At 45.7% G+C, this 27,419-nt stretch overlaps 1 protein-coding gene across 1 annotated transcript in view; it reads right to left on the reverse strand.

Annotated features, from left to right (window-relative positions):
- The window catches only part of KCNH5 (potassium voltage-gated channel subfamily H member 5), a 184,397-nt gene that overhangs the window by 57,003 nt on the left and 99,975 nt on the right, over positions 1 to 27,419 (reverse strand). Inside the window, exon 8 of the mRNA XM_081859222.1 lies at positions 13,811 to 14,010. Within this exon, the coding sequence (XP_081715348.1) occupies positions 13,811 to 14,010 (200 nt within the window). The remainder of the gene's footprint in view (positions 1 to 13,810; positions 14,011 to 27,419) is intronic.

Raw genomic sequence — 27,419 nt, forward strand, 5'->3', positions numbered from 1 at the left:
AGGAGATTCCGACTCAACATCAGGAAGAACTTTCTGACAGTAAGAGCTGTTTGACAGTGGAATGGACTCCTTTGGAAGGTTGTGGACTCTCCTTCCTTGGAGGTTTCAAGCAGAGGTTGGATGGCCATCTGTCATGGATGCTTTCACTGAGATTTCTGCATTGCGGGGGGTTGGACTAGAGGGCCACTTATTATTGAGGGGAAGTGTGTGGAACAGGTCTCAGTGTTTCGATTTCTGGGAATGGAGTTGAGAGACAACCTAACCTGGGGAGAGAACAGCAAAGACCTGGTGAAGAGAGCACAGCAGAGGTTATATTTTCTGAGAATCTTCCGGAAAAACAATCTCTCAAAGGACCTGTTGATGGCATTCTACCATTGCACTGTGGAGAGCGTACTAACTTATGGTCTGTGCGTGTGGTTTGGGAGCTGCACGGCCAGGGAAAAAACAATGCTGTCCAAGGTTGTAAAGACTGCAGAGAGAATTATTGGGTGCACTCTTCCCACCTTAGATCAAATCTATGCTGCCAGGTGCCATAAGAAAGCGGCAAAGATAGCACATGATAGTACACACCCCGGAAATGATCTCTTTCAGCTTCTGCCTTCTGGAAGAAGGTATAGGGTTATAAAGACCAGGACTAGCCGTCTGAGAAACAGTTTCTACGCTAATGCAATTCTGGTTCTAAACGCAGCATAAGGGGTCTCTGTAGTATAGTGTATTTTAAAATGGGGTTTTAGATTTTTTTTAGGGGTTTTTGAATGTTTTATGTAGTCTTATGTAGTTTTATGTAGTTTTGTGGTAGTTTTATGTAGTTTTTATGTAGTTTTATGTAGTTTTTCAATTTCATTGTTCCGTAAGGGACAATGACAATAAAGATATCGTATCGTATCGACCCTCAGGTCCCCTCCAACTCTACCATTCTATGATTCTACAGTAGACACTCGGGTTGCGAACGTGATCCGTGCGGGAAGCACGTTCGCAACCCGCAGCACTGCATGTGCACACATGAGGGTTGCAATTCGGTGCTTCTGCGCATGTGCAAGCACCAAAACTCAGAAGTAACCAGTTCTGGTACTTCCAGGTTCAGTGCGGTGCGCAACCCAAAATCGCGCAACCCGAAGCGCCTGTAACCCGAGGCATGACTGTATTTCCACCTGCCCATTTGGCAGGAGGAAACAGGAGGTCAATGACGGTGGAATGAGATTGGCATCTCTCCACAGGCAGTGGTCTGTGGGATTGTCAACACAGGCTGGCAAGGCTGGCAGAGGGACAACTCCACCCAGCCCAACCCCAGCCCAGCACAAAGGGCAATGCATTGCTCTGTTACTCCCTGAGAAGTGCATTTAGGATTATATTGTAAAATATCACTGGAGAAAGGCCTTTAACAGCTCTTGTTATCCTTTTCATGCTGCCATAAAGAGCTCTAGTGTGTTGAGAGAGAGAGAGAGAGAGCATGAATGTGAGGGAAGAATCCTGATGCGCTCAGATATCTTAGTAGTGTCATCACTGCAAACGGCGTTCCTTTTTGTAGATACAATAGTGGCACTTTCATCATGTTCTCCAGCAGTTGGGGAGGCGAGACCTCCACTGCGCCGAAGAAAAAAGCCAGCTAAATCCATCAGGAAGAATCCAGTAATTAACCGAAGTGACGAGCCAAAAAGGTTCTATTTGCGCAGCCAGCCTTAAGCCATCTCCAACTGAAGACACAGAGAAAGAGAGGTGGCCCCTCTAAAGAACAAGGGAACAAAGGCCTAGCCCCAGGATATGTGCTTGATTTTTTTTAAAAAATGCCGTTTTTGGAAATGGATTTGGCTTTTCAAAAGGGAGCAGAAGAGATAAGTGGAAAACAGTGTATGCTTCAATTAAAAAGGCAAGGACTCTGAACCCAGGATCCTCCTTTCACATAAGCAGTGGTGTGGAGTGAAGTAGAGTGAACATTACAGTTGGGCTGGGATGATCTGTGTTATTCAATATACTCCAGGGGAATCACACATACTTTGAATTCTCTGCATAGGCTGGGATGCTAGCCTAGCCTTCTCCCTAGTTTTCAGCATGGGGGAAATCTATCTCATTGGGGGAGCAGTTCAGAGCATCTCCCCCAGCAAACTAAGAGGGTGCAGGCCCAACAAAAGGGACAACTTCACCAAGTTCTTCCCACTGTCTAATCCGGGAAGGAGAATCTGTAACCTTCTGGTTGGACTCCGAAATCATGGACAGTAGTCATCCATGATGGGTGCTATGGTCTTGTAATGCAGTGGAACCTTGGTTCTCAAACGGCTTAGTTGAGGAACAAATTGGAACCCGAACACCGGAAACCCAGAAGTAAACGCCTTGGTTTGCAAACTTTTTTCGGAAGCCGAATGTCCAATGCGGTTGTCGGCTATTGTTTCCGGGGCGCCTGCACCAATCGGAAGCCGTGCCTTGGTTTTCGAACATTTTGGAAGTCAAACGGACTTCCAGAACGGATTACGTGCAAGAACCAAGATAATACTGTATTTGAAGGACCACAAGTTCCCCATCTATGCTGTGAATTTTAGGTATGCCTACCAATGCTCTGTCATCATTATGCAATGATTCTTCTGTCAGCCCATGAAGGGGGGTGGGGTGGAGGAGGGTGAAAGGAAGGCACAGTCGGATCAAGTTTGCATATGCTAATTTATAAGTAGATGCAGATGGGTGCAAATTTAGACTATAAGTCAAATTGGATGTGATGCACCGTTGTCTTGCCTTGGTAATTGTCAGAGTCACCCGTGGTCCCAGCTCACAAGAGACCAAAGTCCAGTCCGGCTTATGTACAAAAGCTTTTATTGAAGAACATTCTTAGCTTCGCATCCGAGCTCCGTGACTCTACGTCTGTTACGCTTAGACCGCTGAAGTCCCCTCTGAGTCAGTACCGCCTCTACACCAGTTTAAGAGGCTTGTACTGGTCCACCTCTTTCTCTCTTTCCTTTTCCGCAGGGTCTTTCTGCCCCCCTGTGTTCTCTCCCTTCGGGACTCTCCAGAGGCTGAATCCTCTGCCGCCTCCTGCCCCCTCCTTCGGGCTTTGGGACCAGGCTCCTCCCCAGGACTCTCTTCATTTCCGCGCGCCTCCCATTTTGAACTTGGCGCGCGTACGTTGCTCCTGACCTTCCCTTCGACAGTTACACTGCTCTCGATACTACTTTCCTCCCCTTCCAGCAGGACGTCTTGCCCTGATCTCCTTCCCCTCTCTGCTTCCTGTTCTGCTCCTTCTGACACACTGGTCACTCCACCCCCTTCACTCCGTTCCGGCGGAGCAGCCGGTCCCGATCTCCAACTCCCACTGGGGGTTCCCCCTTCGTTTCCCTGCTCCTGACTGCTTCCCCCTCTAGCTCCCCTTGGCTTGACCAGAGGGGCTCCCTTTTGGGAGTCCTCCGATTCACTGGACGGACTCATGGACAATCTTGGGTCATTGTCGTCCTCTTCCTCGTCACCCTGGAATCCTTCCCCCTCGCTCTCTGTCTCCTCCCTCATCTGCGCCTCTCTCCCTGAACCCCTGACAGTAATAGACTGAATGAGTGTCAATCCAGATAAGACCAAGGCACTGTTAGTGGGTGGTTCCCCAGACTGGATGGATGGGAAGTTGCCTGCTCTTGATGGAGTTACACTCCCTCTGAGTGTATCCAGCTTCTGGGTCCATTGCTGTTGCTTGAGGCTCAGGTGGCCTCAGTGGTGCAGAGAGCCTTCCATCAGCTTTGGCTGGTGGCCCAGCTACGCCCCTATCTGGACAGGGACAGCCTAGCTTCTGTTGACTTTGCTCTTGTAAACTCTGGTAACCTTAGAAAATTTCCATGTGTATATGGGACTGCATCTGAAGACAGTTTAGAAACTCCAGCTTGTGCAGAATCTGACAGCCAGGCTGCTCACCGGGGTTACATGGTTTGAGCATATAACAGCAATCCTGGCCTGATTGCACTGGCTGGGCCCAACTCAAAGTGATGGTTTTGATCTATAAAGCCTTAAAGGGCTCAGGACCACAAGATCTCAAGAACCGCTTCCCCCCATATGAACCTACCTCAGGCATAGGCAAACTCTAGCCCTCCAGATGTTTGGGACTACAATTCCCATCGTCCCTAGCTAACAGGACCAGTGGTCAGGGATGATGGGAATTGTAGTCCCAAACATCTGGAGGGCCGGAGCTTGCCTATGCCTGGCCTACCTGGACCCTGCAAAAATCATCTGAGGCCCTTCTTTGTGTGCCTCCTCCCTGAAAGGTCCGGACAGCAGGAACACGAAAATGGGCTTTTTCTATGGTGGCTCATTGCTTGTAGAATGCTCTCCCCAGGGAACCTCGCCTGGTGCCTTCACTTCATGTCTCTTCTCTCAGGCCTTTGGCTAATTAAACAATCTATAGCCTTTTAAACGGGGAGCGGGGTATTGTTTTGGTTTGTTACTATGTTATATATCTTTTTGTTTCTATATTGTAACCCCCCTATGATCTTTGGATAAAGGGCGGTATGGAAATTGTAATAATAATAATAATAATAATAATAATAATAATAATAATAATAATAGCATCACATCCTAGTAGGATAGGCTGTGACCAGGTGACCTGCTCAGTCTATGGTCCAGCTGTTCCTTGTGTAGATTCACAGCCTCAATCGCCACTCACTAAATTCCTTATCTTTAAACCAGACATGGACTGGGTATGCCTTCAAACAGACAGCACTTTCAAATAGAGAGATGTCCTCCTTAAAGAAGGACACACAACCACTGTGCTCTTGCTTCAAAGAAAACCCAGAAAATCCTGTTTCGATTCCTCTTAGCCTTTCTATCCTATACATTATCAGCTAATAACGTGGATAATGTGAACTGTGAATGATATTGTTTTCGAAAGGACGCCTCTCAGCATCCCTGGGGTTGGCCCAGTGAAAGATGCTGTCTTTAACCACTCTATTGCTCTCTGCAGTTGTTTCGCCACTGTATGAGTCTAGAAGAACCACATAAATGTCTGGGTATTGGATAGATGCTCTCCCCAAACCGGGGTGTTATTAGCTTTCTACTAAATTACAGAATTAAGCATGCGGCATGACGCCTCTTTTCACCCAGTGGAATCCTATTTCATCGCAACAACCAACAACGAACTGGCTACTGCCTTTGCTCCTTCGCTGCTCGATTCCAGAAGACTAGGAGTGCATGGTTTTCAAAGACCAGTTATTGAGGCTATCAAAAAGGCTGTCATGTAACAAATCTGAAGCACAATGATCATAGCCAGTGACTGTACCTTGTTCATGCACAAAATGTGTAAAATATAAGCCGCTCTGAAGGTGGTGGAAACCTCATCCCCAGAGCTTTCACACACAAAAAACGGTAAGAGCCCTAACACATCAAATCAACAGCCTTTCTAGTTCAGAATCCCACCTACCCCCCAGCAGATAATCAGGTGCTTAATGTGAAACCAGAAGCAGAGCAGAATCACAACAGTTTTTTCCTGCTCATGACTGCCAGGGATTGGTGCCTGTGAGCCTGCAAAGGATGGTGAAGAAATCCGATTCAGCTTGTGTTTAAAGGTGAACCTACCTAAATAATACTTTCCAAAAGAAGACGAGAATCGAAACGCAGCCATACTTTGCAATTCACACTTCTTTGAATTTTGCAATACAGTTCTCAGACCAAAAAAAAAAAAAAGTATAGGTATGGGGAAAGGGTGAGGATATTGGTGGAAATAATAGGCAACAATGCATTATGCTAGGGGGAACTGATGGCAAAAATGTGCACGTTAGTAAAAAGTGTTAATTAGGAGACATTTGCAATGAACTGCTGATGAATTTTCATGGGAGTTTTGAAATAATAACAATAATAATCACAAATTACTGCAGAAACATGGAGAAGTGAATTGTTGTTGTTGTTTAGTCATTTAGTCGTGTCCGACTCTTCGTGACCCCATGGACGAGAGCACGCCAGGCACTCCTGTCTTCCACTGCCTCCCGCAGTTTGGTCAAACTCATGCTGGTAGTTTTGAGAACAGTATCCAACCATCTCATCCTCTGTCGTCCCCTTCTCCTTGTGCCCTCCATCTTTCCCAACATCAGGGTCTTTTCCAGGGAGTCTTCTCTTCTCACAAGGTGGCCAAAGTATTGGAGCCTCAGCTTCACGATCTGTCCTTCCAGTGAGCACTCAGGGCTAATTTCCTTCAGAATGGATAGGTTTGATCTTCTTGCAGTCCATGGGACTCTCAAGAGTCTCCTCCAGCACCATAATTCAAAAGCATCAATTCTTCGGTGATCAACCTTCTTTATGGTCCGGCTCTCGAAGTGAATTATAGGTTGATAAAATGAGAAACGGGGGGGGGGGGGGGCTGAAGATGACAGATCCACCCACCCCTAGATCTTGGTGGAAGTACACAACCATCATAACTAGTAGCAATTGATTGTTGTATTCTGTTTGTCTACCTTGTCCCTCTTTTATAGCCACCTCTCTCTATATATAAGAGAGAGATCCATTTGACTCAGAAGTCCCCTGTGTGTATAGTGGGGGGAAATGCTACCTTATTATGGAGTGGCCTCGTTTTCTTTCTAAACAGACCAAGTTTGTTATTAGTACATACGATGATTTTAAGGCTTTGGTAAATGCACTTTGACTAAATGGATCAATACATGCGTGGTACTTGAAGGAAAACCTGGAAACAATCAATGGCGGGGTGGGAAAAAGAGATACCATTTTGCCTCTGTTGAGAAAGCAAGCTTCAAATCCCCAAGGAGATGCATCTCACATTGTTTGCCTTTTCCTCTGGCATTTTCTTAACACAGGCAGTTTAAGATAAGCTTCCAGACCAGCTGAAAAGAGCTCAGCAGGGAACAGGGATGATAAACAGAAAGGTGTGGGACGGTTTGCTGGGAGGACCAGCACAAAGACGTTTGTAGATTAGGGCTGTGTACTAGAGTGACAAGCCTCTGCTAAAAGGCTTTGCCCTGTCCCAATTACCTTTTGTCTCCACGGTCTGCCTTCTGGGTGGCTTAGCAAATGCTACAGAATTGGTTAAATGCAGTTAATGAGAGAGACACGGGGGCAGCGTAATTAACACCAGTCAACTCCACTGAAAGCTTGAATCGGCCATGCTAAAAGCAGGGTTGCAAAACAGACACTCACCTTGTGCCCTGTCCTGAGTCACCACAGGCGACCAGGCCAGGATCTGCTGCACTGTCTCTTTTGAATATGGGTGACACCTGGCTTGAGAGCAGTACATGTGAAAAGGATCTAGGAGTCTTGGTTGACCACGAACTCGACATGAGCCAACAGTGTGACGCGGCAGCTAAAAAAGCCAATGCAATTCTGGGCTGCATCAATAGGAGTATAGCATCTAGATCAAGGGAAGTAATAGTGCCACTGTATTCTGTTCTGGTCAGACCTCACCTGGAGTACTGTGTCCAGTTCTGGGCACCACAGTTCAAGAAGGACACTGACAAACTGGAACGTGTCCAGAGGAGGGCAACCAAAATGGTCAAAGGCCTGGAAACGATGCCTTATGAGGAATGGCTAAGGGAGCTGGGCATGTTTAGCCTGGAGAAGAGGAGGTTAAGGGGTGATATGATAGCCATGTTCAAATATATATAAGGATGTCACATAGAGGAGGGAGAAAGGTTGTTTTCTGCTGCTCCAGAGAAGCGGACACAGAGCAATGGTTCCAAATTACAAGAAAGAAGATTCCACCTAAACATTAGGAAGAACTTCCTGACAGTAAGAGCTGTTCGACAGTGGAATTTGCTGCCAAGGAGTGTGGAGGAGTCTCCTTCTTTGGAGGTCTTTAAGCAGAGGCTTGACAACCATATGTCAGGAGTGCTCTGATGGTGTTTCCTGCTTGGCAGGGGGTTGGACTCGATGGCCCTTGTGGTCTCTTCCAACTCTTCTATGATTCTATGAATAGGAATTGGACCTTCCTAAGCTTGTAAGCCAGTTTTTGTTTTGTTTTGTTTTGTTTTGTTTTGTTTTGTTTTGTTTTGTTTTGTTTTGTTTTGTTTTGTTTTGTTTTGTTTTGTTTGTTTTGTTTTGTTTTGTTTTGTTTTTAAATGCAGGACAAGACAAGAGAAAACGTGCTGAAATTAGGCCCGTAACCTTCATGCGTTCTGCTTACGCACATTTTCATGAGACTCAAGTAATAAGGACATAACGTCCAGTGCTGAGGGCCTTCTGGCAGTTCCCTCACTGCGAGAAGCCAAGTTACAGGAACCAGGCAGACGGCCTTCTCGGTAGTGGCGCCCGCCCTGTGGAATGCCCTCCCATCAGATGTCAAAGAAATAAACAACTATATCACGTTTAGAAGACATCTGAAGGCAGCCCTGTTTAGGGAAGCTTTTAATGACTGATGTCTTAATGTATTTTTAATCTTTTGTTGGAAGCTGCCCAGAGTGGCTGGGGAAACCCAGCCAGATGAGCGGGCTATAAAGTTGTTGTTGTTGTTGTTGTTGTTGTTGTTGTTGTTGTTGTTGTTGTTGTTGTTGTTGTTATCTGCATCCTCTGTGTGCTTTCACATGAGATCTAGTATTCGAAAGGAATAGCCAAAGTGCTCAAAAGCCATTGGAGACGAGCCCATGTCCATGTGGCATGCCATATGCTAGGCGATGGGAAACCTTTGGCCTTCCAGATGTGGCAGAACTACAGCACGCATCATCCCTGGCCATGGGCCCATGCTTGCTGGGCTGATGGGAATTGTAGTTCAGTCACATCTGGAGAGCCAAAGGGTCCCCACACCTGCGCGCATCTATAGGATAAGGTCCCTATTTGTCCAGTTGTATGGGTCCAGGGTGCCGCAAATTGTGGACCTCTTCAAAATTGGTTACCACCACCATTGCTTGGGACCAGCGCCGGCTTGTCCTCCAATGGTGATGGCACTGATGGGGGAAATAGGGACTTTCTAGGATCAAATCAGAAGCCTAGATGCGCTTTCGCAATTCCGGGATTGTCCCTGGAAAATCGGGACACTTAGAGGGCATGCAGTCCCCAAATTAGCATCTTCTCTGCTCTTTGTGGGAACACAGGCAGCATTTCTGTCTCCTTACCCAATGCCAATGTGCTTTAAACAAACTGCAGATGTTGCATACTGGGTACCCACCTCAAAGGATCAGAACTCTTGGGTGTGAATATCATCAATATAATCATTCTGAGATTAAAGGAGCAGCTGTAAATGCTCTTAAAATACGCCAGGGTGTTTGATGCCATTTAATCCTGAGTTGATCCAAGAACAGGCTGAAACCTCTTTGCTCCCACGCGAAACCTGAAATGGCGCCCCGATATACAAAGCCTGGTTTAATGAACCGCTTGACTAGATCTGATTGGAATAATCTCATGTAGAGCTTGTCAAGACTGCTGTATTTCTGGAGAGAGGTATTTTCGCCTTCTTTAATTGCGCAAATCAATGAAAACTTTTCTTGGGGGCAGGGGAGAAACTAATGGAAACCGCAACCCAAATTATAACTATTATTACATTTATGTCCCGTCTTTCTGCCAGGGAGGACAAAGTGTCATACAAGGTTCTCCCCCCCTTCTCCACCCCCCAACTGTTTCATTCTCACAACAATCTAGTGAGGTAGGTTAGACTGAGAACTAATGACTGCCCAGGGGTGCCAACTTGAATAAAATATGGGGGGAAAGGTAAGCCCCACCCACATATAAATGATCACAAGACACAAAACAGGCACACCATTTGAATGGCAATGCCCACCAGCTTTAGGGGGAGGTCTCCAATATTTTATTAGCATTTATTAATTAAATTTATTAGTCACTTTTTTGCCGCAGGCAACTCAAAGCATCTTACTAACATTGCATATGCACATTTAATGTACATATGCATTTAATGCTAGGTGTGGAGGGAAATATGTGTAGTACGCAAGAATTGTTTACATTTTTAGTGGAACCCAGAGATGTGGGTGGATTCACTTCTCATGTAAATTAAGGAGCAAGATGAGCATTGGAGGTGAAAGACCCTGGAGATGTGCTCAGTATCGAGCGTTTCAGAAAAGTCCATCCTTCATCTTTATGTACCTTAGCATCACCAAAGCCCGACAGCATGGGTAGGCAAACTAAGGCCCAGGGGCCGGATCCGGCCCAATTGCCTTCTAAATCTGGCCCGCAGACGGTCCGGGAATCAGCATGTTTTTACATGAGTAGAATGTGTCCTTTTATTTAAAATGCATCTCTGGGTTATTTGTGGGGCATAGGAATTCGTTCATTCCCCCCCCCCAAATATAGTTTGGCCCCCCACAAGGTCTGAGGGACAGCAGACCGGCCCCTCTGCTGAAAAAGTTTGCTGACCCCTCCACTGCCCGACAGCAATCAAGAAGCCCAAAGCAGGGGGGGGGGGAGAGAATCTTTATCTGGACTTAACATTTTGTTGCTAGCAGTGAGCTCCCTTAATTGAAAATGTTGGCTGAGCAACCACTGTTTGCAGTTCTCTGTGTAACGACCTATTTTCCCGTGTAACCCATTAATTTTTCAACTGCTGTCAAGTGTGTTTCAATTAAAAACCAAGGAATTTAAATCCAAGATGAGTATTCCCCTCTCCCCCACCCTACCCCCGTTCCCAAGAATTGCTGTAAATATTATTATGGCCGCTTAAGAGATCTTATCTGAAGAGTGCTTTTCTGGCACTCGTCTCCTTTTTCAGCAGGCCACTTCAGGCACTACATTCTTAAGACGTGTCAAGTGCACACTTAAGGAAGAGAATGCAGACAGCATCTGTTAGCAAAGAATTGAGTCCTCCTATGTATGCAGATGACACAACCTTGATGGCAGAAAGTGAGGAGGAATTAAAGAATCTTTTAATGAGGGTGAAAGAGGAGAGTGCAAAATATGGTTTGAAGCTCAACATCCAAAAGACAAAGATCATGGCCACTGGTCCCATCACCTCCTGGCAAATAGAAGGGGAAGTAATGTAGGCAGTGAGAGATTTTACTTTCTTGGGCTCCACGATCACTGCAGATGGTGACAGCAGCCACGAAATTAAAAGACGCCTGCTTCTTGGGAGAAAAGCAATGACAAACCTAGACAGCATCTTAAAAAGCAGAGACATCACCTTGCCAACAAAGGTCCGTATAGTTAAAGCCATGGTTTTCCCAGTCGTGATGTATGGAAGTGAGAGCTGGACCATATAGAAGGCTGATTGCCGAAGAATTGATGCTTTTGAATTCTTGTGCTGGAGGAGACTCTTGAGAGTCCCATGGACTCTCCATTCTGAAGGAAATCAGCCCTGAGTTCTCACTGGAAGGACAGATCGTGAAGCTGAGGCTCCAATACTTTAACCACCTCATGAGAAGAGAAGACTCCCTGGAAAAGACCCTGATGTTGGGAAAGATGGAGGGCACAAGGAGAAGGGGACGACAGAGGACAAGATGGTTGGACAGTGTTCTCGAAGCTACCAGCATGAGTCTGACCAAAGTGCAGGAGGCAGGGGAAGACAGGAGTGCCTGACGTGCTCTGGTCCATGGGGTCACGAAGAGCCGGACACGACTAAACAACAACAGCAACATGTATGCTTGTTGAGGAGCCTGAATAAGCTGCAGATCCCTGTTGAGAATGCACAGATATACGAGGGGCTGCTGCTTGCCAGCCCCACCTACCCCCTCTCCCTTGCAAGACCCCAAACCCCCTTGCCAAATGCCTACCCTTTGCATCTCACCCAGACACCGCAATTTTCAGCCATGCAAAGAAAATCCTGGTATCCCGCTAAGCAGGGAACCTGACACCTATGTGCTGCCTACACTGCTGAAGGCAGTTTACGTCTGAATACCAGTCTCTGGGAATCTGGCCGCTACTGTATTATGACCGACGACTAAGAACCAAACATGCAACACTAAACAGGAAGCTGCATAGACACAGCACACCTGGTATCCTCAACTGGTGTTACAGGGCTTTTGCCCTGCTATTTGAACAGGTTTAAACAGATCAGAGCATCTACAAGGCTGCATCCCATTTGGCTCAGGTGTTGAGTCAAATGCAGGTCTACCTAGTCTAAACCGAAAACTCACACGCCGACTCTCTTGCCTCTGGACAAGCGTACAGCCAGGTGCTATTTTAAGAAGACACACTTTCTCCGTGACGTATTGGACAGCCGTTATTTTTAAACCCTCACGTTCCCATACGATTATCATTTTCTGTCGCCATAGGAACCTTGCTGCAAAGGTTTAAATATAGCATCTCCCCCCCCCCTTCCACCCCCCAGGGATATACAATTCTTCGCTACTCCTTTTCTTATTTGGTTTGTAAAGGAGGGAATTAAACTTCTCATAACGGAAGACATTACTGCCTGCAATGTAGCAGGTGAGGCTGGGGTAAAGAATGCTATATAATATAATAAATCCCACTGCACAGATCGAGATGAGTTTCTTGTTTGAGACATCCACTGACTGCAGATGCGGCAGAGCTTATGGCAGGGCTAACCAACACAATGTTCTTCAGATGCCGGGGACTACAACTCCCATCAGCCCCAGCCAGCAGGGCCAGTGGTCAGGGAGGGATGGGACTTGTAGTCCATTTGGAGGGCATTTCATTGGCTCCCAATAGCCCATGGTCCCAAGACTTGCAGAAGAAAAATCCTGCTACATATTGCACTGCGGTTATTGACCTTATCCAACGGTTGAGAAAAGATAAATACGCTGATGTATTTGTTTAAGCATCATGGAGCTGGGAAGTAAAAGGCGATAGTTAGAAAGGCCACAGAGAATATATATGAAATCCAATATTTCAAAGAAGGAAGAAACAACTAGAAGCAGGGCTTAATATCCACCAGGAGCAAAGCAGTGGCACTAAAGGGAAAAATATGCAAAGTAATTTGATAAAGGAAAAAGGATTCAGGATATTAAAGAGAGATTGTTCTTTTAAAGGATCAGTATAGTGAGTTCTGAACCAAACACCGCCCAACTTCTGCTATGCAGTAATAATTTTTGCAGAAGCAACAGTACCTGAGAAGTTCAACAAACTAGGTAATGTGATATCTTTTTCTCTCTCTTTTGCTTTAGTGCTGCATTTATTTTCATTAAATGAATTTTGTACCCATTTGTAAAAAAAAAAAAAAAATCAGTCTGACTTTCACATTTATTCATTAGCCCCATGGTGGGGGACCTCTGACCGCTAGTGTAATTAGGCTAAGTGGAGTCCTAATAGGACCCATGACACCAGTTTCCCCCAAACCACACCCTCCTGCCCAATACCTGATGTCGTATGTGACACTTCCTGTATTGCATGGGAACTCCCTAGTGCAGCCAATGGGCTTGCTCTCAGCACCGATCAGCTGATGAACACTGAGGGAGAGTCCCTTTGAAGTGTGTTTGCTCTGCCCATCAGCTGATTGGTGCTGTGACCTGTACCAGTTAATTATGCACTTAAACAGTTTGCATATCTTTGCTTATCTTCCATAATTCTGCTTTTGCCAATCAAGGAGGGAGTAGCAAAATATGAAGCCCTTTTGCACAACCAGCTGCTGGATTTTTTTAGAGAAAATTCTTCTGCGGTTTTACTAAATATTACCCATACACTTTGAGGCTTACCTTCTCAGTTTTAAGGACTTGAATGTTGATGTTTTAAAAAAGGAAGGAAGGAACTAACAAACAAACGAACTCAGGCTGTTACCAACTGATTTTAATGCCAATTACTGCAATTGTGTCATGCTATCATGGGTATACAGAACACAGACCATTCTACCCTTTAAAAAAAACAAGTATGCATCATAGTAACATTATTTAATGAATAAGAATGGGATTCTGAATTGTTACACCTCTCCTTCTGCTCTGAAAATGCACATTGGCTTAACGTGACCAGCCACTGGGGTTTCACACTCACACTCACAAACACACACGTATCGTACCTTCTCTGTGTCGATTCCTTTGGACATTGACCAGGTGGAGACAATATAATCCATGACTCGTTCGCTAAGGCCTTTGGGGACTTGGTACAACTTTAAGAAATCTCTCACATTGTTCAGCATCTCATGGTAGCGGTTGGTGTTGGCGTACATCTGTTGGAAAATTGTGGTGACGTTCCCAAAAATAGTTGCATAAAGGAGAGCTGGAAAAGAGCAAGAAGCAGAATTAGAAGCGCTAAGCGGTCGGCGTTCACATAATATGCCCAAGCCGTGCTCCTTGTTTTACCAGGTGCACTGAGCAGCAAAGCTCCATCTATGCCAGTCACGCCCGCCATCTTGGCCTCCCAGAGAGCTGTGCCTCTAGAACCATGCAGGACTTTTGGAAACATGGTTGGCAGGTATGACCATGTGGGCCTTTGCTTTACACTATGCCCCACACTGTCAACAAAAGTTAAAAGGAAAAACACTGTGATTGTGATGGCTGTGATGGCCAACATGACTATGCTCTGCCTCCATGGTCAGAGGCAAAGATGCTTCTGAATGCCAGCTGCTGGAAGCCACAGTGGGGCAGACTGCTCTTGAGCTCAAATTCTGCTTGAAGGTTTCCCATTTGGCCACTGTGAGAACAGGAGGCTGGGCCACATGGGCCATTGGTCTGATCCAGCAAGGATCCTCTTATGTTCTTATGACTGCCATCACCATGAAATCACCTGGCAAAGGGGAAGAGAGGGGAAGGCTTTCAGGGAGGTGCATAGGCACCTAAATGTTAGGATTTTTATCTATCCGAGCTGCTCCAGCAGTGGTACTATGTTTTGTGTACATCATGTCAGTGTCTGAGTGAGCGTGAGACAGGAAGTCTGAGTACTGTTGGAAGTTAGTTGGAAGTTAGTTTTACTTCTGTTTGTGGCACATTTCTGTACAGAGAGCACACATGTACTGATGGAGTCTCTGTATTATAAGCCTGTAAATAAAGTAGTTTAGAACCATGATTGAGTCTTTCTTCTGCTAGGATATGCCAGAAGACTAGCGTGCTCTTCTCAGGAGAGAAGGGTCGCTTATTACTGGTCTCTCTGGACTGAGGGAGATTTACAGCCAGAGAGGACCCCTGGATAGACACTTGGGAAGTTGGCAGCCTTCCCAGGGTGTGTTTCCAACACGAAATTCTAATTTTTTGAGCGGGAGCTCAATTGGGCTAACTTAACCTCACAGCAACCTCCCCTCCCGAAATCACGCACACAAACAAAGCACATTGCAACCAACCATGCTGGGGACCCTCTGATCTCCCTGCTGGAGCCCGAGGGGCCCTCCCCTGCCTCTCTCCACCTGGCTTGGGGCGGGGCCTGACAGGCTCCAGAAAGGACTGCTGCTGCTGTTGCTCGACAGAGAGGGCTCCTTTTAAAAACTGTTTTTATTTTTTATCTATGCCATTTTAAATTGTAATTGATATTAATGTTGTATTTTTAGTTTTAGATTTTATGATTTATGTGGAAATTGTTTTCCATTTGGTTGTGTACCTTTTGACGCGGGTGGTGCTGTGGGTTAAATCACAGGGATGTGGGTGGTGCTGTGGGTTAAACCACAGAGCCTAGGGCTTGCCGATCAGAAGGTCAGCGGTTCGAATCCCCGCGATGCGGTGAGCTCCCGTTGCTCAGTCCCTGCTCCTGCCCACCTAGCAGTTCAAAAGCACGCCAGTGCAAGTAGATAAATAGGTACCGCACCAGTGGGAAGGTAAACAGTGTTTCTGTGTGCTGCTCTGGTTCACCAGAAGTGGCTTAGTCATACTGGCCACATGACCCGGAAGCTGTATGCCGGCTCCCTCGGCCAATAAAGCGAGATGAGAGCTGCAACCCCAGAGTTGTCCGCAACTGGACCTAACGGTCAGGGGAACCCTTTACCTTTACCTATGATGGTAATTATGTAAATCTTGTTGTGTTGTAAGCTGCCTTGAGCATTGTTTTAACTATGGAAAGGCGGCATACAAATAAAATGATGATGATGATCTCTTGCCCTCCACCAGCAAAATCAAGATACCAACCCATGTGACACTAACACAAACGCTCGGCTCATATATTACAAAAAAGAATGGAAGTTTATTGTCCTCCCCCATGCCTGTTTCCTCCCTTTGTCTCTCCAATTATCTTCCCCCACCAACTCCATGCTACCCACATCAAAAATTTCTCAAACTGAATATAACTGACCGCCATGAAGGACTCTATGATTTGAAAACATAGACACTGGATGTACTCTTGTTGCTCATGAAAATATTTTAATAAAAACATAAAAAACAGCAACCAGGTGACCTATCCCCCCTCAGAAGCGAAAGACAACATGTATCAATGTGTAGTGGACAAACTGGTGCCATGTGAAAGGTTTAATCATCTGAGCCATTACAGATACACCTGACTGCTGAGACGTATTGGGAACCACCATGCAAAGACTTTCAGTCATTTCTAAAACCTGCAGCTGTAATTCCACTGGAATTGTTGGAAGAGTCAAGCAAATGTCACTGAAATTAATGGAAAATGTTTAGGGCTGAACAACATCATGGTGGAACATTATTTTCCCTGAAAGGGTGGGGGGGTGGTTATGAGGGAGCATGCATATATAAACTCTGCTATTTTTGAATTAGCTTTGCTTGAAAGTGGGCACTCTGGCTGGTACATAGCGACGTGTGTTAAACTCTGTTTATTTAAAATGCTGCCTGCCTGTTATAAAAGCTGCCCTATTTTTCCATCTCCCGGCGTTGATCAGATTTCTGCAGACCTGAATGCGCTGTAATTTTCAAGTCACAGCAGAAAATCCGCTACAATCCTGGCCCAAAGACCTGCAGGCATCCCAATGAAATAATCAGGACTCGCTCCCAAGGGTGCAAAGGCGAAGATGCAACACGTTTATTTGATTTGTATTTCATTTTTCATTGAGTCCAGTTTTATGTTGTTGTTGTTGTTTAGTCGTTTAGTCGTGTCCGACTCTTCGTGACCCCATGGACCAGAGCACGCCAGGCACTCCTGTCTTCCACTGCCTCCCGCAGTTTGGTCAAACTCATGTTTGTAGCTTCGAGAACACTGTCCAACCATCTCGTCCTCTGCCATCCCCTTCTCCTTGTGCCCTCCATCTTTCCCAACATCAGGGTCTTTTCTCTTCTCACGAGGTGGCCAAAGTATTGGAGCCTCAGCTTCAGGATCTGTCCTTCCAGTGAGCACTCAGGGCTGATTTCCTTAAGAATGGATGCGTTTGATCTCCTTGCAGTCCATGGGACTCTCAAGAGTCTCCTCCAGCACCATAATTCAAAACTGACTTTGAATTATGGTGCCAGTTTTATAGGAACATCTAAACGTCGGGCTCTGTTTCATGGCAAGTCTGACCTAAGGTCCATCAACCTTGATATTGTCTACTCTGATGGCAGCAGCTCTTTGGGGCTGCAGGCAAGGGGATATTCCCAGTCTTAATTGAATAAGCCTGGGATTGAACCTGGGACATTCTGTATGCAGAGCAGATACTCTGGCACTGAGCTACATCCCTTCCCCCATGTCCCCAAGTTCTTTTCACCCAAAATTATCAGCATCCACAGCTATAGCAGCTGCAACTGTTGGGATTTTTGCCTACATGCTATCTATTGCAGCTTCCCACAGTAGCAATTAAGGAGTTGGATGAAGGCCAAGAAGACTGAGCAGAGGGAGTTATTCCGCCTAGAGATATGCGACCTTGGATACAACTCTGCTATTGGTCGAGGTCACCCACATGGGCATGATGACTCATGACCTTCCTGTGGTTGGTTGGTTGGTCAGTGTTGTTCTGGGAGTTCGTTGGAGTTTGTTCAGAGAGATTTAAGATCCGTGTCTGTATCCTGTATATAGTAACTTGTGAGTCTGCTGTAAATAATAAACCTATAAGTAACCAAGTTACTAGTAGCAGCGTCTTGTTCCTGCTCCATCCTGCCAGCTTGCAACCGACTGCTTTTGGACAGTCGGCGTATGCTCTGCAATATTCAACAGGTTATGGCTGAGATCCTTCAACAGCAACAACACTGGGAAGGAGCCTTGGTGGAGCAGCAGGAGTGGCTAAGGGCTCTTCTGATCCCTGAGGCCACTGTTGGCAGGTGCCCAGCCATGCTGATTCCTGATGCCAGCCCTTCCTCAAGGAAGCCCATAAGCAGAACATGAAAACCTAGAACCCTTCCCTTTGCCATGTCTATGGAGTTTCAGTTCAGATACAGTCGTACCTTGGATCCCAAACGCCTTGAGACTCGAACGTTTTGGCTCCCGAATGCCGCAAACCCAGAAGTGAGTGTTCTGGTTTGTGAACGTTTTTTGGAAGCCGAACATCTTGACACGGCTTCTGCGGCTTCCGATTGAGCACAGGAAGCTCCTGCAGCCAATTGGAAGCCACGCCTTGGTTTTCGAACGTCTTCGGAAGTCGAAAGAATGGATTCTGTTCGAGAACCAAGGTACGACTGTACCATGGCTAATAATCCTGGTCCCATAATGCAGGGGGCTATGCAGTCTCACCGGTTGCGATGCTCACTGAAGTCATCACTTGGCCAGAGCTGATGTCCAGCAGCATAAATTGGGCTTCATTAGGGAGCGGAATGCCATGTCTGTGGATTCTTTAAAATGCAGGCAAACCAACAACCCATGTTTTGCTAGATAGGAACATGATTGCAGCTGAAGCTCGCAGAGTTTTCCTGTAAACTTACTAGCGAAGACTCCGTGAGAGACATTCCCACTGTGCACTTCCTCTCTTCCTCTCCCTGCTCTGTCAGAAATGTGACAACATCTGCTACATTTTTAGCTAGACTAGAGGTACAGTGGTACCTCTGGTTAAGAACTTAATTTGTTCCGGAGGTCCGTTCTTAACCTGAAACTGTTCTTAACCTGAAGCACCACTTTAGCTAATGGGGCCTCCCGCTGCTGCTGCGCCGCCAGAGCACGATTTCTGTTCTTATCCTGAAGCAAAGTTCTTAACCCGAGGTACTATTTCTGGGTTAGCGGAGTCTGTAACCTGAAGCGTTTGTAACCCGAGGTACCACTGTATCCCTTTTTTAACTGAACGGCCATTTTAAGCCGGCCTAATATCAGTTACTCTTCAGTAAGTACAGTGGGACCTCCGTTTATTAACTTAATCCATTCCGGAAGTCCGTTCTTAAACCGAAACTGTTCTTAAACCGAGGTGCGCTTTCCCTAATGAGGCCTCCCACTGCTGCTGCCCTTCCACCATTCGGATTCTGTTCTTAGACCAAGGTAAATTTCCCAAACTGGGACACTATTTCTGGTTTTGCGGAGTTTGTAAACCAAATTGTTCTTAAACCAGACTGTTCTTAAACCGAGGTACTACTGTATTCTGAGTGACCGAATGTTATTTTTTACCTTTTATGATACAATAATCTTTATTGTGATTGTCCCATACAGAACAATGAAATTGAAAAAATCTACATCGGACATTCAAAAACCAGCAAGCCTGCTGTCCCAGCTATCCCAACCTGGTTAGCCGCTTAAAAACTCTGATACCCCATTTTTAAGTACAATATATTCCCATAGAGACTCCTTACACTGCGTTTAAAACCAAAATCGCATTTGGATAGAAACTGTTTCTCAGGCGGTTAGTCCTAGTCTTTATAACCCTGTACCTTCTTCCAGAAGGCAGAAGCTGAAAGAGATCATTTCCGGGGTGCGCACTATCCTGCACTATCTCTGCAGCTTTCTTATGGCACCTGGAAGCGTAGATTTGATCATGCAAGACTGCTTGAGTGATTATTGTTTTAAGGGGAGAAAGGAGGGAAATGCTGTGGTTTTATACAAGCTATAAGGAATACCATTTCAGATAAAACCACAGCGGACTTTGCTACCAAACTCTGCCAATTTGTCCTTACCCACAACAACTTCAAATTCGGTGATGACCTGTTCCTTCAGATCAGCGGCACAGCAATGGGCACCCGCATGGCCCCACAGTATGCCAACATCTTCATGGTGGATTTAGAACAACGTTTCCTAAACTCCTACCCACTCAAACCTCTCTTGTACCTGCGATACATTGATGATATTTTTATCATCTGGACACATGGTCAACAGACCCTGGACACCTTCCACCAGAAATTCAATGATTTTCACCCCACCATCAACCTAACAATGAATCAATCTATGCAAGAAATACATTTTTTGGACACTACTATAAAAATACAGGATGGGCGCATAGACACCACCTTATACCGTAAACCAACTGACCGACAAACATATCTACATGCCTCTAGCTACCATCCCAAACATACCAAACAGTCCATTGTATATAGCCAGGCACTACGTTACAGCCGCATCTGCTCCAATTCTACAGACAGAGACTCTCACCTAAGAGATCTACAGCAAACCTTTTTAGAACTAAAATACCCAGCAGATGAAGTTAGACAACAGATCAACAGAGCCAGACTGATACCCAGAGAGAACTTGCTGCAAGACAGACCCAAAAAAGAAAATAACAGAACACCTCTAGTCATCACATACAGCTCCCAAGTCAAAACAGTACAACGCATCATCAGAGATCTACAACCTCTCCTGGACAATGACAGTTCTCTTTCTCAAGCTCTAGGAGGAAGACCTTTCATTGCCTCCAGACAGCCCCCCAATCTTAAACAACTCCTAACCCACAATAATACTATAACCAGACTTAACACGGACACTGGCACCAGAGCCTGCAATAAACCCAGATGCCAGCTTTGCTGCCACATACACCCGGACAACACCATTACTGGCCCCAACAACATCACACATACCATCTCGGGACTATTTAATTGCTCATCGTCTAACATTGTGTATGCCATAAAATGCCAACAGTGTCCTTCAGCTCTCTATATTGGACAAACAGGCCAGACCTTACGCCAAAGAATAAATGGACATAAATCCGACATCAGGAACCACAAGACAGAAAAACCAGTAGGAGAACACTTCAATCTCCCAGGACATTCTATACAAGATCTCAAAGTAGCTGTTCTATTACAAAGGAATTTCAGAAATAGACTGGAAAGAGAAGCTGCTGAATTGCAACTTATCACCAAACTTAAAACTATGGAGAGACCTGGTTTGAATAAAGACATTGGATTCTTATCTCATTATACATGACAAAGCCATTTTTCACCTTCTCACCCCTTGCTTTTTCCTGTTAGACCTATTGCAGTCGTTAAGAGTCGTCAACAGGCTCATCGCAGCTATCTGCCAATCACCCATTCCCACCACCCTTCTGAGTAATACCCCTCCCCACCTTCTCACTATATAGAAAGGTCCGGTGACTTCTGTTTCAGTGTATCTGAAGAAGTGTGCATGCACACGAAAGCTCATACCTAGAACTAACTCAGTTGGTCTTTAAGGTGCTACTGGAAGGAATTTTTTTATTTTGTTTAAAGCATCCTGGATTACGTAAAGGTTAAAACTAGCCTATCTAAGTAAGTTTCCCTTTAAGCTGCAAAGGGACAGCACTCTGCTGAGCTCATGAACGTGAGGAAGGATAATGCCTAATGAATGTATCCTTTCCTAGCATCTATTCACATCCCAACAATATCAAGGAAAGGAAAATTCAACTCTTGATCTTGCTCTCGGAGCAGGTCGGTCTGGAAGGATGCTTCCAGCGCCACAAAGCTGTGTTTGTGTGCGTCCCCCTGGCTACACATGCTGCCGTCAGCGCTTTTGCTCTGTTGGGCAGGGACCCAACAAGAAAACCCTATGAAGGCCGTTTTGTCAATTACCAAACAAAGCAGGCAGAGCATCCCTGGCTATTTAAAAAGAAAATAACTTGTTCGTTGCTGTTTCAGCATTTCCTAGCAGTTCTAAATTGGCCTTTCAGGAAGGAAAAGAAGAACAACGTGTGCAGGAAACTATGTTTCCTCTGTAGTTTAGGGAGTGGGGGAGAGAGAACTGTGGTCCTCTTGAAGCAGGGATGGAGAACCTGCACCCTCCAGATATTGGACTACAACTCCCATCACCTCTGGCCTTTGACCATCCTGCCTATTATCCTTCTAAGACTGTGGTTTCCTAAAGTGGGTGAGAACAACCCTGGAGTGTGTGTGTGATGATATTACCTGGGGGGCTCTAAGAGGCAAGTGGGCAGCAGGGGGGGCTGGAGGTGTATGTGACTATCAGACTTTAATTAAACTAAATATTTTAATTGAACTAAATAGTTTAATTTGGAATTTTGAATAGATCTGCAATTAATTGTTACTGTTTTGAATGTTGTTATCTTCCATCCCAGTAGTGATGTATGGAAGTGAGAGCTGGACCATAAAGAAGGCTGATCGCCAAAGAATTGATGCTTTTGAATTCTGGTGCTGGAGGAGACTCTTGAGAATCCCATGGACTGCAAGAAGATCAAACTGATCCATTCTTAAGGAAATCAGCCCTGAGTGCTCACTGGAAGGACAGATCCTCAAGCTGAGGCTCCAGTACTTTGGCCACCTCATGAGAAGAGAAGACTCCCTGGAAAAGACCCTGATGTTGGGAAATATTGAGGGCACAAGGAGAAGGGGACGACAGAGGACGAGATGGTTGGACAGTGTTCTTGAAGCTACCAGCATGAGTTTGACCAAGCTGCAGGAGGCAGTGGAAGACAGGAGTGCCTGGCGTGCTCTGGTCCATGGGGTCATGAAGAGTTGGACACGACTAAATGACTAAACAACAACAACAACAATCTTCCATTGTCTCTTGAGATGGACAAATGCCAACAAGAATGACACTATCTTGTGGGTCATGCAAACAGCATTCTTGATAGTTGTTTTTTATAGGGCAGGGGGAACTGGGGGTGAGTTTATGGAACCAAGGGGGAGGTGGCTCCAAAACGCTTGGGGACCACTGGTCTAAGGGGTAATTTTCCTCTCCCTCGGAGTGTCACTGCAATTTCCCAAGACCCACCTTTTCCATGGCATCAGGGGAGTGCCAACCTGGGAGCAGGACACACAGCTATAATCTCCCCAGAGGCTTCCTTCACCAAGTTCTTTGCCTTCCTCAGTTTCTCCTGGTCAGCCACCTTAGCCTCAGGGGAACAAGCCTATCACCTAAGAGCCAGGAGCTCACCAAACTGAAGACACACCACGACTTCTGTCCAGCAGGAAGAGAGTCATACATGCAGCAATGTGCAACGCAATGGGAAGACTCCCCTCCCCTTGTTGCATGAGCTTTTGGAAACTCATCAGTGATTCCTTCTCCTTACTGAACTCTGGACAAACTTCCCCAAACACAGAATGCTTACAAGATGAAGACAGCTTGTGGAGAGAAATTACCTGTGGCCTTATAGTGGGCAACAAATAAATAAATACTAGGGAGATCTGTCACATGAGCAACTGTCTGCTCATTCAATAAGGCTTCTTCTCTCCCAACCTCCCTGTAGACCCCTGAGCCCTCCCAATTGTCAGGGGCAGCCCAGCCCATTCCACTGTCTGAGGCCAATCCAAATAACGTTTTTGCACCAGCCACTGGCCATGACAAATCAAAAATAAATATAAGCAAAAGGGATGTAGCGCCACAAGTAATGGGCTCTATCTTAGAGTGCTAAGAGGAAGGCACACTTTGGCAAACCCTCACTGTGAGCAACTCCCACCCAGAAACCTATGTCCCCACTGTGGAAGGACGTGGGGATCCAGAATTGGATCCAGAATCCACAGTCACATACGAACTCACTGCTAAGACCTTGTTCATGGAAGACAATCTTACTCGGTTACGAGTGATCAAAGAAGGAGGAGGAGGAGGAGGAGGAGGAGGAGGAGGAGGAGGAGGAGGAGGAGTTGGTCTCTGTTTAGATCTCTGCGTCTCCCTTTCTGATTTTTTTGGCTGGCAAAGCAAAAACGGTGACTTTATGATAAGGTTCCCAGACGTCCCCGTTTCCCAGGGACAGTCCCCAGATTTACAAATCAGTCCCTTCACAAAATCCATTGAAGTTGAAAAGTGTCCCTGGATTCATTGAAAAAAATCTGGTAACCCTATTTTATGAGTCACTGAACCATTTACATCACTAAGAAGCCATAGGACCTTCTCTGCTGGGGAGAGACATCTTTCCTGTATGGATAGTAAGGTGAGAAATCACCTCCTGGGTCCAATGTATAGTGAGCAATATAGTAAATAGTGCAAGATGGCTTCTACCTGTGGTTGCCCACATATACAGAGGCTGTCTTTATATGGTACCCTGTTATATCATCCGTCTAGGATGGTGGAGGGCATAACTTGAAAATGCAGCTCAGTAAAAGTGAATCTAAGTGATGCTGGCCGGAGATTTCATAGGTAACTGACTCTAAAATGGACCGTTTTTAGAAGGGGAACCAAGGAACTGAGGCTAAATGCCGCCCCACTGCTGAGATCTCATGGAACTCTTGCGAGATCTCACAAGATCTCACTGGCAGACGCTGCTTCTCCTCGCTTCTCTGGCAGTCCCACCCTGTGGGATTTCACCACCCAAGGCAGCTGCCTCATTCTGCCTCATGGGTGAGGCGGCCCTGCCATCTGTGCTTCGAAGGGTAGAGCAGCCTTCTGGAGAAGATTTGGGGTTTCCTCAGGGGGCTGCATGGGGGGGGGAGAGGAAGTGGAGGTTCTGTAGCAAAAAACAGAAATCTGCTCTGCTGGGGGGGGGGACGACAACTGGATCTCACCCATAATGCAATGAGACTCATTAGGACCCGAAACACACACACACACACACACACACACACACACCCCGTTTGTGGAAGTTGTGAGAAATCACTTTGATTTCTCCAACATGCCTCCTTACCGCAAATTAATCAGGAAATTGCCATTAGGTGGTTATTGTCGCTTTCTCCTAAGATACGTGCTGCTGTATTGCATTAGCCAACTATTCTGAATAAAATAATGAGCTGAGTCTTTCTGAGGTTGAAAGTATGCATGGAATACTTAGCAGAGTTAGCTAAATAGCCTTCAGTAGCAAGGATATCATCATAACACTCAAAGAACTCCCCGACTTTACGCTCTGGAAACTCCAAAATTTATGCTCCAAATTGCCTCTATTAAAAATAAGCAAAATAGCACCAGGTTAATAATATCCTCTAATGGGCAAAGTGTTTCGACAGAGGTGTTTTTTAATGGAGATTTATACAGAAAAACTAAATGCTCTCCACGGTGCTTCCTAGCAGCACTAAAAACTGGGATTGGCCCAAGACACACACACCTAACCAAACAAAAAAGAGGAAAAGCATAGAGCACTGACTTCCTATAGTTTTCCAAGCAGAATTGAAGATCTTTCTTAATACTGGCACATAGTGTCCTAAATGGGAAGCATATTGCAACATTTACAATGCATTAGCATGCAGTGCTTCCTGGATTCCTATTAAGTGAGGTGAGAACAATTTAAGGGGAAACAGCAGATGGAACTGAAGCTCAGAATCTCTCCAGGAGGGCTGGCAGGGGGGCTGTGGCTCAGTGGAAGAGCATCTCATACCCTCCAATGTTCCTCAGATGAAAATAGGGACATTTCTCATTCCCCACCCACCCAGGTGACCCTCCTCAGTCCTCCATTTTTGTGCCCCCAAGCATTTACCATCAAGGATCTGGAAACCAAGCCATATGAGGAACGGTTGAAGGAGCTGGGTACCATATCAACACCAAGTGTTGGTGCTGACCTTAAAAGCCCTAAATGGCCTCAGTCCTGTATAACTGAAGGAGCGTCTACACCAGGGGTCAGCAAACTTTTTCAGCAGGGGGCCAGTCCACTGTCCCTCAGACCTTGGGGGGGGGCAGACTATATTTTGGGGGGAAATGAACGAATTCCTATGCCCCACAAATAACCCAGAGATACATTTTAAATAAAAGGACACATTCTACTCATGTAAAAACACGGTGATTCCTGGACCGTCCGCTGGCTGGATTTAGAATTTAGTTTGCCTACCCATGGATTTAGTTTGCCTACCCATGGTCTACACCCTCATCGTTCAGCCCGGACACTGAGGTCCAATGCCAAGGGCCTTCTGGTGGTTCCCTCGCTGCGAGAAGCCAAGTTACAGGGAACCAGGCAGAGGGCTTTCTCGGTAATGGTGCCCTCCCTGGGGAACGCCCTCCCAGCAGATGTCAAGGCAATAAACAACTATTTTACTTTTAAAAGACAACTGAAGGAGTCCCTGTTTAGAGAAGTTTTAAATGATTAATGCTGTATTGTGTTTTTAATATTCTCTGGGAAGTCACCCAGCCAGATGGGTGGGGTATGTATAAATAAATAAATAAATAAATAAATAAATAAATATCTTCAAATATTTGAAGGGCTGACAATTGGAAAAGGAAACAAGAAGAAGAGTTTGGATTTGATATCCCGCCTTTCACTCCCTTTAAGGAGTCTCAAAGCAGCTAACATTCTCCTTTCCCTTCCTCCCCCACAACAAACACTCTGTGAGGTGAGTGGGGCTGAGAGACTTCAAAGAAGTGTGACTTGCCCAAGGTCACCCAGCAGCTGCATGTGGTCAGGAGCAGGGAAGCGAACCCGGTTCCCCAGATTACGAGACTACCGCTCTTAACCACTACACCACACTGGCTCTCACTGGCTTGTTTCCCCCTGCTTTGGAGTCGAACCAATGGCTTAAAGTTGCAAGAAAGGACATTCCAACTAAACACCAAGAAGAACTTTCCGGCAGTAAGAGCTTCTTTGACAATGGAATGGTGTTCCTCGGGAGGTGGTGGACTTTCCTTTAAACAGAGGTTAGATGACCATCTGCCATGGATGCTTTAGCTGAGATTCCTGCATTGCAGGGGGTTGGACTAGATGACCCTTGGGTCCCTTCCAACTCTTAAGATTCTATGATTCTATAGTGATTCCAGACCTGGTTGGAAGCTGTGCTGCTGTAGTTAGCATTTAGCTAATTGGTATCTTTAATATGCTTTCGTTTTTAAAGGAGACCTGCTTCTCTCTTTGTGACAGACTGTCCGAGACAGACTTTCCTCTTGTTCTGCAGAATCTGGCTGCATTCTTACAACAGTTTATTCTATTTTTCCAATATTTTTCTCAGTTTCCACATTATCATTTGAGCTTTCACACAGCATGAAAGCCACTTGCGGAAATCTAGAAGAATATAGCGCATGTTCATTATACATTTTGGTGTTATTTGCAAAAGGATTTTTCTTTTCTTTTCTGGAGGCAAATAGCATGGAACTCTACACTGAACATTCGCTATATACTGGTAGATTTCAGGAAGTGACATATGCCATGTGAAAGGCCAAAAATAATGTGGAAATTAAAAGTTAGGGAAATGTCAGGGAAATGGAATAAACTGCCATGTGAATGCAGCTGATGAATACACTCAGAGTCAGACCTGGCTGATACAACCACATCTCCCTGCAACAGGATTACTGAAATCATAATTAAAATAGTTACACAGCTGAAATCCTCATTGCTGTCCACAGATGCTGAGCCTGGAATTGGCAAAACATTTAGATCTATTAGGTAATTACGAGTGTGTTTTCTAATGCTAATATACAGCCAGCCGACAGACAAAAATTAAGCAGGTGAATCTTCTCTTCTTGGCTTGCAGAGAAAGTGATGGGACAAGAGCCAACTGCTTAATTTTTAGGGCTGAGCACAGGATCTGGCCACATCCTGGATCCCACAGACCAAATTGGACCAATTTGAAATAACCCGGAATTCAACT

Source organism: Podarcis erhardii, assembly GCF_964252035.2.
Source record: "Podarcis erhardii genome assembly, chromosome: 1".
Lineage (NCBI taxonomy): Eukaryota > Metazoa > Chordata > Lepidosauria > Squamata > Lacertidae > Podarcis > Podarcis erhardii.